The 11,999-nt window shown below is 40.8% G+C and overlaps 1 protein-coding gene across 11 annotated transcripts in view; it reads right to left on the bottom strand.

The window, feature by feature from the left end:
* The window catches only part of SDCCAG8 (SHH signaling and ciliogenesis regulator SDCCAG8), a 253,284-nt gene that overhangs the window by 166,201 nt on the left and 75,084 nt on the right, over positions 1-11,999 (bottom strand). For all 11 annotated transcript variants that reach the window (XM_040451836.1, XM_040451834.1, XM_040451837.1 and 8 more), the window contains 2 exons: positions 4,159-4,293; positions 1,210-1,326 (listed from right to left, as the gene is read on the bottom strand). In XM_040451836.1, the coding sequence (XP_040307770.1) occupies positions 1,210-1,326; positions 4,159-4,293 (252 nt within the window). The remainder of the gene's footprint in view (positions 1-1,209; positions 1,327-4,158; positions 4,294-11,999) is intronic.

Here is an 11,999-nt window from a genome sequence, read left to right as displayed (position 1 = left end):
AGGAAAGGAAAGGAAAGGAAAGGAAAGGAAAGGAAAGGAAAGGAAAGTTCCGTTTGGTGTGGTAGTCTTAGTCCTTCAGTCGAGGACAGAGAGGATTTTCAATTCTACTATCAGGCACGCCCCCAACTGGATGCCATGAAATAGTTTCATTATCCGTACATGTTAGTAATGAAAATTCTGAAAATTAAAGTCTGAACATAGCGGCACAAAAGCAGAATCTGATTTTGGTCGTTCAGATGTTAACTTAATGCCAGAGATTTCAGCTATGCCTTGAAAAACTTTTTGTACTAAATTTCATTATCACTTTCATTTTTAATACTTTTCCCAACTGTCTCTGTGTCATCTGCATAGAAAGTTGACAGGGTTGAAAGGGAAAATATGCTGGAAAGTATAATAAAATGCCTTGAACTAGAAATATGTTTTGAAAAAATTTACCAAGAGCTACCTACTTTTAAATTGTGGTGTTTTTTTAAAAAAATATTGACACTGAGAACTCATTTTAATGGAATAGATTTATCAATCTGCTTTTGCTGAATATAAAGAATGAGAGCCTCCAATGTTCTGTACTGTAACATAAAAATAGAAAATCCTAAGTGAGTCTATTAGAATTGCCTCTCTAAAAACTTTATCCATGTCGACAATTAAAACTGGAGTATATACACGATCTCAACAAAGATATAACATAAAACATCTGTTCAGCTGAGATTGAAGTAAGCAGCATTTTCCCCTAACATTTCTAATTTCCCTGTATTTAGGCAAACGTATTCATGGTTATCTTAGTTAAAACTGGTTTCACTCTGCCAACAATCAATTTGATTGACATATTTACATATCAACTCATCTCATCTTACAAATTTTAAACTTTTTCACTTAAAATTGGATTCAAGTTGGCATCTTTCAAGAACTTTATGTACGTATATTTTAGGTTCAAACTGTGCATTAGAACATTTTTTTTTTTTTACTTTTGTAAGTAATAGATACACATATCCAAATGTATTATTTATGACCTGTCAGATTGGGATTTTATATGCATGCGGCTGTATTCTCACCATTTCATGTGAAAGGTGATAATTTTAGGCAACTAGAAATGAAATTCTTTTAATAGTATAAACTGGATTGTTCCATTGTTAGAAGCAATATAATAGAAATAAATAACTTACGTCTTTAATTAGGTCTTTAATTGCTGCAGTTACCCTTGTCATCTCTTACCTGATCTTTCATTTCAAGATCCCTTTTAGTTTTTGCTCTGTACTCTCTGTGCTCCTTCTCTGCCTCATCCTTCTCCATTTTGGTTTTATTCAACTGATAGCGCATTTCCCCACACACCTGTTAGATTGTAAAAACTACATCAATAGCTGCTGGAATCTACCAGGCAATGCCTGCAATTAGATCTTTTGGTGCCCCCTAGAGGTCATATAAATAAAATACAATAGAACTCTTCTAAGAATGGCATTTTCTGTATAGAATATTCAATGTATTCTGTTAAGATGCGAAGGCAGTATCAGGTACCACTGAGTTTAACAACTTCAGATTACAGATAAAGAAATGTATTGAGAAATTTAAGTAATGTGCCCAAGATTTTTTGTGGGAAAAATCGTTTCAATTGCATGCTATTATCCAAAATGCATTATCACCTCAATCTTAACTAGGTGAAATCATTAACTAAAATATTAAGCTATATCAATACTCATTCAAGTTATTACAGTTAAACAGACATTCTATAAAAGAAAGGTTTCCCTTAAAGATTTGATCAGTTAGGCTTTTATTCAAGAAATTTATAAAGGAATTTTTCTCTCTGCTAATAGGCTATATGATTGGTATTTACGTGTACAGTGGTCCCTAGTATTCACTACAGTCTCTTAGATAACATCAATCTTATGCACAGTGCTATGCACTTAAATTAAGAAACACTGTCTCGTAAGAGTCATAGACTGGAACCATGCACACTCTGCATTTATAACTGTAGCATTCAACATAAAAGGAAAATATACATTTAAGTGAAATGATTTTAACATATCATTAAATAATGAACACACACAGCATCCTAAAAGTGTTGTGTATCATCCCTTACACAATTTTTTTGTATAAATTTTTTTTTATACAAGGGCTCTACACACAGGTAAATATATTTGGTAAATGCAATTCAGCAGATAAATCTAAAGAAATTATGAGCCTTTGAGATAACTGAGAACCTGTAAGAGATTAACACACACGACTGTTAATTCAGTCTCTGATTTACAAATACAAGTTTTTAAAAATTATGTATCATCCAATGGTTATAGGTGCTTGAAACCTTTCAATTTTGGTATTTATCCAAAAATACAATCAGAAGTTTAGAAATTAGTTTTATCATTACTGAGGTATTAGAATCTTATAAAACCTCCATCTATCTCCTATGCTCAAACAAAAAAAAATTTTAAAAATAAACCAATCTGACAGAGGAAAAAGTCAGTAAGTTTCTCCCCAGTGGCCCTCAAAATACTAGGAAAAGAATACAATTACTGAAAATTCTACTTGAAGTTCAAATTCAAATGCCTTGAATGTGTCAGAGCTGACCCCTCCCATTTCAAAAACACTAGTAATTTATAAAAAGTTATTAATTTTAAAGCTAAATAAAGTTTAAAATGAAGAATGACAGAAAAAAATTAGAGGGGCCCTAATTCCCTTTCCTTCTTGGTTCTTCACTATTCCAACCTATTCGATGTATATACATGAATGAAATGAAAAAAACCAAATTGACGCCAGGAAATAATTACACAGCCATGGTGTTTCAAACCTAATACCAACATATAATTATTGTGTAATAATAAATGCCTAGGCATTAAGTTTTATTTAAAATTATTTTATCCCTTAATTTTATTTTTAAAGTTCCCTTGCCTTACTGCTTCCACGTTAGCATCTGCTAAGTTTATCCATGACACTTGAATTTCATCTAAAATAAACTAACGAATTAAACTGAAGTAGAATGATTTCATCTCAGGGTTGGAGCCACCTCAAGGCACCCTTCTGATGCTGGAGTGTTTTTTTGGACAGTTCTAAAGATAGAAGAGGCATCTCGACTGTACATGTTTCAACAGAAAGTTCTCTCCCTACAATGGACTGAACACTCACCACAGCTTTCTCCCTAAATCTGGATTAACCACTGTCACCCCTCTATCCCAACTCCCTTACATTTACCCTTAGCCTCCACACAAACATGCTGATGATATTGGCAAATATGACAGCTTTAAACCTCTATATTGGCTAACTTGAGTTTTAGAAAGCAAATGGAGAATTAAAGAAATTCAAGGGAAAAAAAGAAAAAAATGGGCTTTGTTTCTTCTATATATTAAAGGCAATTGCAATTACTAAATTATAAAGCAACGTTGGCATTACAAATGTGTCAACATTTAGGAAAATATGTTGATAGCTAAAATGCGATATGAAAAGGGTATACATTGCAAACAAAATTATCCGTGTACATTCTGGTAAAAAATATATCCATTTAATTTATTACATCACGCGTGCTCACACGTAGTTTCTTAGTTTTAAGGCAACTGCTTACTGATACCTACATGGACTTCTCGTGTTTCATAAATATGTACCTTACAGTGGCCAGTTGAGACTATTAAACGTTTTAGTTCTTGGTTCACAAGTTTGTAATGGCCGAAGTGCAGACACTGTGATGTTTTGAAGCATAAATTTAAGGACCAATAAAATAAGACACTTAGTGTGAGAACCTTGATATTGAAGACCAGGTATGAAAAGGAATGGGAGGTAGAAAATTTTTTATTTTAAGCACACTCTTGGTGTTGTATATATATATGTCTTTTACTATTTTTGTGGGGACCAAACCAATGCTATCTCTGGCAAACATTTTTCCTAACTGTCTAATTTAGAGATGCTGGGATTATCACACATTCAATGACTAAAGTAGTGACACTTGCTTAATGACAAGTCTGTCTCAGCCACTTTGAGTTCTTCAAGGACATTATTTGTGTCTAATTCATCTTTGTATTTTCAGCACTCATCAAAGGGCCTGCCAGTAATAAGTAAATGTTTGCTTAATGACCATTAGGTGGACCTTTACTGTCTGAAATAACAAAACCTTTCTATTCCGTGCTTCTTTCTGAGTTTTGTGCATTAGAAAAAATTACAAACTAGAATCTCACTTTGTACCTTTGTGACATCCATTTCCTTGGAAGCAAGCTGGTTTTGAATTTCCTCTAGTTGATTAATAGCTGAAATCTTCTCTCTTGTAACCTTTTCAACCTGGACCTCCAGTTGGGCAATATTTTGAGACAGGGACAATATCTATAGGAGGAAATAAAAGTCCCAAATGATAATGGCATTTGACAAAATAAATATTGAGAACACTGATGACCCAGCCATAAGAAAGAATGAGATCTTGCCACGCGCAACAACGTGAGTGGACCTAGAGACAGTGAGTCAGAGAAAGACAAACACCGTATGATCTCACTCACTTGTAGAACTTAAGAAACAAAAGAAAGGGAAAAAAGAGACAAAAAAACCCACAGACTCCTTAATACAGAGAACAGACAGGTGGTTACCAGAGAGGAGGTAGATGGGGGGGGAGGGGTGATGGGTGAAACAGGTGAAGGGGATTAAGAGTGCACTTATCTTGATGAGCACAGAGCAATGTATAGAACTGCTGAATCATTGTAGGTGCACCTCAGACTAATAAGACACTATGTAAAAAAAAAATCTTGAATTAATAGTCTTCACGTGGCCACTGGGTTCACTCTTAGATCATTTCTCTGTGGATCGGGTATGTCCATTGTTCCACCTCCTCCACTCACCCGTCCCCCATGACTCAAATATGTACTTCCTTCCCATTTATTCCTGGGTCTCTACCCTCATTTGGGGAAATACATAGCAAGATGATAAAATCAAAGTTTGGGTTGAAACTTTAAGGTGAAAAGTTGTGGAAGAGGCTGTTACAAATAAATTTCAGGGGCGATGTCAAGCAATCAGAGAAGTCTTGAACTCTTCTCTCACATGGAAGGATAAAAGGACTGGTCGGGAGAGCTGGAGAGGCAGATCTCTTTAGAGAGAGCAACTGTGATTCAATGGATCCTACTCTCCTTCCCCCAACACCAACAGAGGAGGCTCTATGCACTTCACTTTGCTACACAAAACCACCAGCGCTCCTGTTATTTCCCCTCTCAGCCATTATCCCCTCTCCTCCGGGAAGTTTCTTTGACCCCCTTGTTCCCAGCACAGAATAGGAGCCCTTGATGCACTCAGGGTTGCTATTCAGCTATTGTGTCCTGGGGGGGCCATGTCTGCTGTTTGCAGCTGACATCCACTCTCACGGATTTGCTGCTCATGCAGTACTGTGGTTTCATATCTCGACTCTCACTCCGGTGTATGGCTCCCACAACAGCTTCTATATATCTCCATCACACCGCAAGGTCTGCACGCTTCCAACAATGTACTTATCTCACTGTGTTTAGTTGTCTGTTTCCACGTTAGACTGCAAGTTGCTCAAGGGCGTATTCCTCACCAAATGTTTGAGGAATGGATCACTGGAATAAACAGCTCTTCTGAGGAGCACTCCACTCTAAGGATCTCAGGCTCTTAGTTTTTCTTCTCAGGGTGAGAAATGCTTTCTAGGTCTTAGATTTAACCCATTTTACAGGTTTTTTTGCTTGCAGTTACATTTTACTCTGCTCCAGTAAGTCAAAATTTCCTAGACTCTTACTTTCCTATTTGTATTAGCAGCTTTGACGTGAAGAAGAAACACTACCTTCCTCGAGAGTGAAACACGCAGAGATATCTATCAGTTTTTAATCTGGTAAACAAGAACTCATAACAAAATTGAAATAACATTTTAAATCTACCGTTGCACACTGATATGGGTGTGAATTCAGTTTTCACAACTGAAATCAATAACTCGGATTTTGTGACACAGATCAAGATCGCCTTTGAATTACATAACGAACTAAAGTTGACACATATGAAATAATGAGCCCTGGTAGCTATTTTCTAATTAAATGGTAGACACGTTCATTAACTTTTCTGGCGATTGTGGGGAATTGTGTATTTGACTTATGGGTTGTTTACATGTCCTTCTTATGGTTGAAAGATTGTCTAAAAGTCCAATTTGCACATAAAGCTACTTTTACGAATACCCAGCTACAAATGATTCTAATTCACATTATAATCTGAACTTGAAATTGAAATTCAAAAGAAGTTAAATGCAGCAAATAACAAGATTAATTTATATCCTTAATTTGAAAATTCAGGTTCATGAGTATCCATATTATGAATGTAATTCTAGCTTCTCTGGAACCATACCACAGCAGCAAACTTTAATTACCAGCTACTAAAAATCATATTTGTGTGAAGATGTAGCTTATGGTAAACATACTAACATTGGTGGTTTTTTGCAGTAAATATGCAGACATTTACCTGCTAACTGTAAATTCTGAGTCAGTTTCTATAATAAGCGTGTAACAAATCACATCCCTTCCATCTGACTCCCTCCCTCTGCCACCCATCACTTCTTCCCTGTGCCCACTACCTGTCTGCTCCCTCCTGTCACCCACTTCCTGAGGCCTCTGCTCCTGTTGTCACACCTCCTTTTTCCCCACACCCACCATCTGGAAGTCAACATTACACCGCAGGAGCGTCTCCATCCACATCTGTTGCGGAGACACAAGTAACACGGACAGCTGCAACACTGCTGGATGTCCGGGGCGTTGACATCAGGCAAGTCCTTTAAACTTTGACAGGGGCAAGCAAGAGACAAGGACACCCAGGCTGGGACAGCTTGATGGAAATCTCTATACAAAGGTGGTCCCTAGTGTACTGAACACGGTAGAAAGTGGTACTCACTATACAACGGGTGCAAGAGTTAAGAATTCTAGTGATGGACTATTATCAAGGGAACCAACTGAAAAAAATGGGTAGACCATAGGGGGCGCTCAATAAATATGATCAATGGCCCACTGAACTAACAAACCTAGGGGCTCAGTGCAGCCAAGGACCGTAACAGAAGACAGCAAACAAACTCACAGCAAGTCCTGCTCATGGGGGAATGATTCGAAATCTGTCTAGGTAGAAGACATCTGCTCTCCAAGAGCTTCCCACACACACGAAATTTAATGAGAATGAGTAAGAAGAAAGAAAAGAAAGAAAGAACAAAAAGAGAGAAGCAAAGCCTAAAAGTCTTGCAAGCGCTCCTTACTGCTAGGAAATGGGGGGCGGCGAGGGGGGGCTCTTTAGCACAAACTACAGAGCTCTCCCAGCGTTAGGATGAACTGTTCTGTCTCCCTCTCGGATACACTTCCTGTGCTAGGCAGTGGGATACACGTTCTCTCTTTTAATCCCCTTGGAGAAGGAATTATATGGGATTAATTTTTCAGTTGAAAAACAACCAGGAGATTCTGAAAATCCAGAAATTTGCCTATGTGCATTCAAGCTAATGAATAAAAAGGAGAGCCAGGCTTTATATTCAAATCTGCCTGCTTTGCTAATACGCAGGTGCAAGAATTCCATCCTCTCAGCCTACTCCTCTTTCTGTGCAGTAAGAATGATACTAGCCTCAAGCTGAAAGCCATTAAATGTCCGCTCTAAGCGAGGTGTATTAGGTACTTCCGAAACACTCTTATTTAAGCCCATCAGTTCCTTGAGTAGATCAACTCCATTATTTACTCCTCTGAAATCTGGCAAGGTTAAAAGAATTGTTCAAGGTCACACAAAGGTCAAACTGGATTCAACTCTGAATCCTTTGACTCCAAAGCCACGTTCTGCCATTTCCTGGTGACAGCACTTGCTAGAATGTGAGAAGCACTTTCAGCTCTTCATTCAGACACTTTACTTAGGGCAGGACCTCGAGATGAAATGCCAGCCAAGGCTCACTGAGGGCAAGACACATGCCTGGGTCTCAGCCATACATTGTACTTTTGTTGCCACTTTTGCTCCTGGAATAATTGTTAGTGTTAAGAAAGAGGCTGTGTTATACAAGAGCACCTGGAATGCTGCCTGGCACTCTCGGCCTTCCTTTGTCCTTCCTTATCAGGAATTCTCACCACCATATTTTTTTCAAGTGGAACCGCTCAGCAGGGCTAAAGGTTTCCACTGAACAGCCCCCAAATTAAGAGTCTCCCAGGCGTGAATAATAGCCGGTCTTTGCTATTGGTCCTGTTCTTTGTCACACGCACAACACTCACTTCACAAAGTCCCCTCCCCCCACGCCTTATCCTTGTTGGTTCCAGCCAGCATCCCTTCCCTCATGCTCTGTATTTCCGAATCCTACTTACAGGTCCATATGCCACCTTCCTCCCCAGATCTTCCATGAGCTCAGGCAGACACAGACCGTTCTGATCCTCTGAATTCACAACCTCTCAGTCACATGATTCCAATGGCACAGGGCCTCTCTTCTTCCCCTGTGTTACACTCATTCATTCGACAAATACACATGGAACACATTTTATGTGAGTGGGATGTGCCAAGCAATGACGATGTTAAGCGACCACACATTCAGGGGACTTGTGGTAAATTGGGGGAGACAAACAATTCAACACGAATTTGCAATTAACTGAGTCACAGGAGACCATAGGAGAGACTCCGAATTCATCTCTGAAAGTAGGTGGTCTCAAGAAGAACTCTGAAGGATCAGTTAGGAAGGACACAGAGCAGAAGATTCCTCTAAGCAAGGGGCAAAGCACATGGAAACTCCTGAAAGAAAAATAGTAGAGCAGGACGGTGGTGATGCAAGGAAAAAGGTAAAGGGAGATGAGACTGGGAAATCAAAGACAGCCAGAGAAATGCAGAATCTGTGTGCAATGCTAAAGGATCCAAAATCTTATCCAAGGAGAGGCAGGGAGACAGGAAAGGATGTCAAAGCAAGAGACTGACATATTGCCTGGTTCGTTTTAGAAAGACCATCCTGGCTGTGGCTTAGGGGTGACACGGGAAGCAAGGAGAGTGCTTGGGGCTGTAGAAGTCATCCGGGAGTGACGCTATGCATGGCAGGGAGACAGGGCAATGGGAAACCCCCAGGTGTCTGAATCTCTAGAATTTGGTGACTTCGTGATGAGTAGGGTAAGGGAGAGGATGGAGACAAAAATGCCAGCGAGATTGCAGAGTTGGACAATCTCCCATAGGAGAGGGAGCATGGCAAGAGAAGCTGGTTTAGGAGATCACTAGAGAGCTGAGGATCTAGGAATCGATGTCACATACATGAAACCGGGAGCCACTCTAATGCCAAAGACATCAGAATATAATGCTCTCTGCTAAACTCTAGAACTTTCCATCAAGTTGCTTTCTGGATGCGTTTCCTTCATTGTCTCAAAGGCACTTTAAACTCTGAGCAAACTTAAAGGCACACATTATCATCCTCCCAAAGCAAGAAATCCAGAGAAATCAAGGAAAGAGAACCTTTCATTTATTTATTTTCTAAAAGTAAGCTTCATGCCTAGCACAGAGCCCAACTTGGGGCTTGAACTCACCACTCTGAGATCAAGACTTGAGCTGAAATCAGCAGTCAGAGGCTTAACCAACTGGGCCATCCAGGTGCCCCGGAAAGAGAATCTTTTAAAGAGAATAAGAACTGGGGCACCTGGGTGGCTCAGTCGGTTGTGCGCCCAACTTCAGCTCAGGTCATGATGTCATAGTTCATGAGTTCGAGCCCTGCATCGGGCTCTGTGCTGATGGCTCAGAGCCTGGAGCCTGCTTCAGTTTCTGTGTCTTTCTCTCTCTCTGCCCTTCCCCTGCTTGTGGTCTCTCTCTCTCTCTCTCTCTCTCTCTCTCTCTCTCTCTCAAAAATAAACAAACATTAAAAAAATTTTTTTAGGGGCACCTGGGTGGCTCAGTCGGTTAAACGTCCAACTTCGGCTCAGGTCACAATCTCGCGGTCCGTGAGTTCGAGCCCCGTGTCGGGCTCTGGGCTGATGGCTCAGAGCCTGGAGCCTGCTTCCGATTCTGTGTCTCCCTCTCTCTCTCTGACCCTCCCCCGTTCATGCTCTGTCTCCCTCTGTCTCAAAAATAAATAAGATGTTAAAAAAAAATTTTTTTTAATAAAAAAAAATAAAGAGAATAAGAACTAACAAATATTCGCTAAAAACAGCACAAGGAGGACATAGCAATGGTAATTCCACTGGCTGTGGGCACAGAAGCTGAAATGCAGGGGCTGAAGAGGTAATCAGAGGAGAGAGCATAAAGACCGCATGTACAGACAGACCTCACAAGAAACTGGACCATAAAGGGCAAGAGTAGGGAGGCACATGGAATTACTGACGTGGTTTCCAACCTGGGATACACACTGGAGTCACCTGGATCCAGTCTCCTGAATCCCACCCATGGTTATTTTCACATACTGGTTTGGGACGCAGACTGGACAATGAGATTTTGGAACTTCTGTGGCTCCAAGATTGAGAACCATTGGATTAGAAGAAAGATTGTTTCTTTCAATGGGTGAGAGAAACTCGAGGGGACTTTCCTGAGAAGGAGGAAGCTCCCTGAGGTAGAGGGAGAGAAAGGGACCGAGAGCAAGGAGAAACAATGAGTGCAAGGCCTCTCCCATTCTAACAATGTTGTTGGGATGCTGGTGAAATCGTACTTGAAGGCACAGGTGAGGGGAAGATAAAGATTGAAGTGGTTACCACTCACTGGCTTCAGTTTTCTTTGTTAGGTAAGTAAGACTCTGCTGAGAATGAGGGGAGTGTGGTATAGTAGAGAATTTGAGGAGAATAAAAGTGATTTACAAGAGTCTTTGGGGGTGCCTAGGTGGCTCAGTCGGTTGAGCGTTCGACTTGGGCTCAGGTCATGATCTCGCAATCTGTGAGTTCGAGCCCCGCATCGGGCTCTGTGCTGACACCTCGGAACCTGGAGCCTGCTTCAGATTCTGTGCCTCCCCCTCTCTCTCGCTCTGCCCCTGCCCCCCCCCCTCAAAAATAAATAAACAAAAAAAAAATAGTCTTTGAAAATGGGCCCAAGATACCATCATTTCCACCGGGACTACGATAATTACCTCCCACCTGATCTCCAGGCATTTATTCCAAGTCTTCTTCCAATTTACCGACAGATGGAAGTTCTCAAATAGAAATGGCAGCATGACGCTGCCCAATTTCAAGGTGTTCAATGGTTTTCCACTTGGTTTGGGATAAAACCTAAAATCTTTCACATGGATTTTAAGGTCATTCCTGCTTTGGTCCCTGAATACTGCTCCCAACTCATCTCCCACTACTGTCCCCACGTCCTATGCCCCAGTCACCTGGGCCTCCCCTAAATTCCTAAAAAGTATGATGCTTGCTAGCTTCAGAGTCTGGGGGGTGCTGTTTCCCTGGGTCTGAAACTCTTCCCCTCAACTCTTCACCTGACTACTACTCATCGCTGTCGAGTCTCATTTTGAAAATCTCTTTCTTAGGAAAGTCTTCCATGGCTGCCTAGACTAGGTCAGATTTTCTCACGGTACCCTATGCCGCACTTTTTTGCCTTTATCACAGTGGTAATGAAAAACTCATTTATGGAAGTGTGTGTTTAGTGTCTTCCTCTTCCCTCCTCTGTAAGCAGCACTGCACTGGTCCTGGGACACCCACACCCCCGAGCCCTCCGGTTACTATCTGTTGCCCCATGCTGAGTGAACGGGAGAGAGGAGTGCATGGCAGGACTGCTGGAAAGGAGCAAGAGCACCGTGGACACTCAGGCCATGAGACCCCTCGGTGCCATCCGCAAGGCTCAGATCACCAATTCTGGCCGGAGAAGGTAAAGTTTGATTGGCACATAGTGGGCTTTCCACAGGCACACTTTTGCTTTTTTGAAGGATAAGACAAGGGAGTTTACAGTAAATGCCTCAGGCACCCGTAAGACTTCGAATTCACTGGACAGAGTTGGTGATTTTTCTCTTGACGCATCCTCAGGATCGCATTGCCTTGCACACAGCAGATACTCAGGAGAGACACGTGCTGAATAAGGTCATTATCACACACTAGAATGTTATAGCACAGCATTCAGGGTACAAGCTGCGAGTTGCTGTAAACACAACAACAACA

The sequence above is a fragment of the Herpailurus yagouaroundi genome, unplaced genomic scaffold (assembly GCF_014898765.1).
Source record: "Herpailurus yagouaroundi ecotype Mexico unplaced genomic scaffold, PumYag 205, whole genome shotgun sequence".
NCBI lineage: Eukaryota > Metazoa > Chordata > Mammalia > Carnivora > Felidae > Herpailurus > Herpailurus yagouaroundi.
This window is presented reverse-complemented; position numbering and strand designations above follow the sequence as displayed.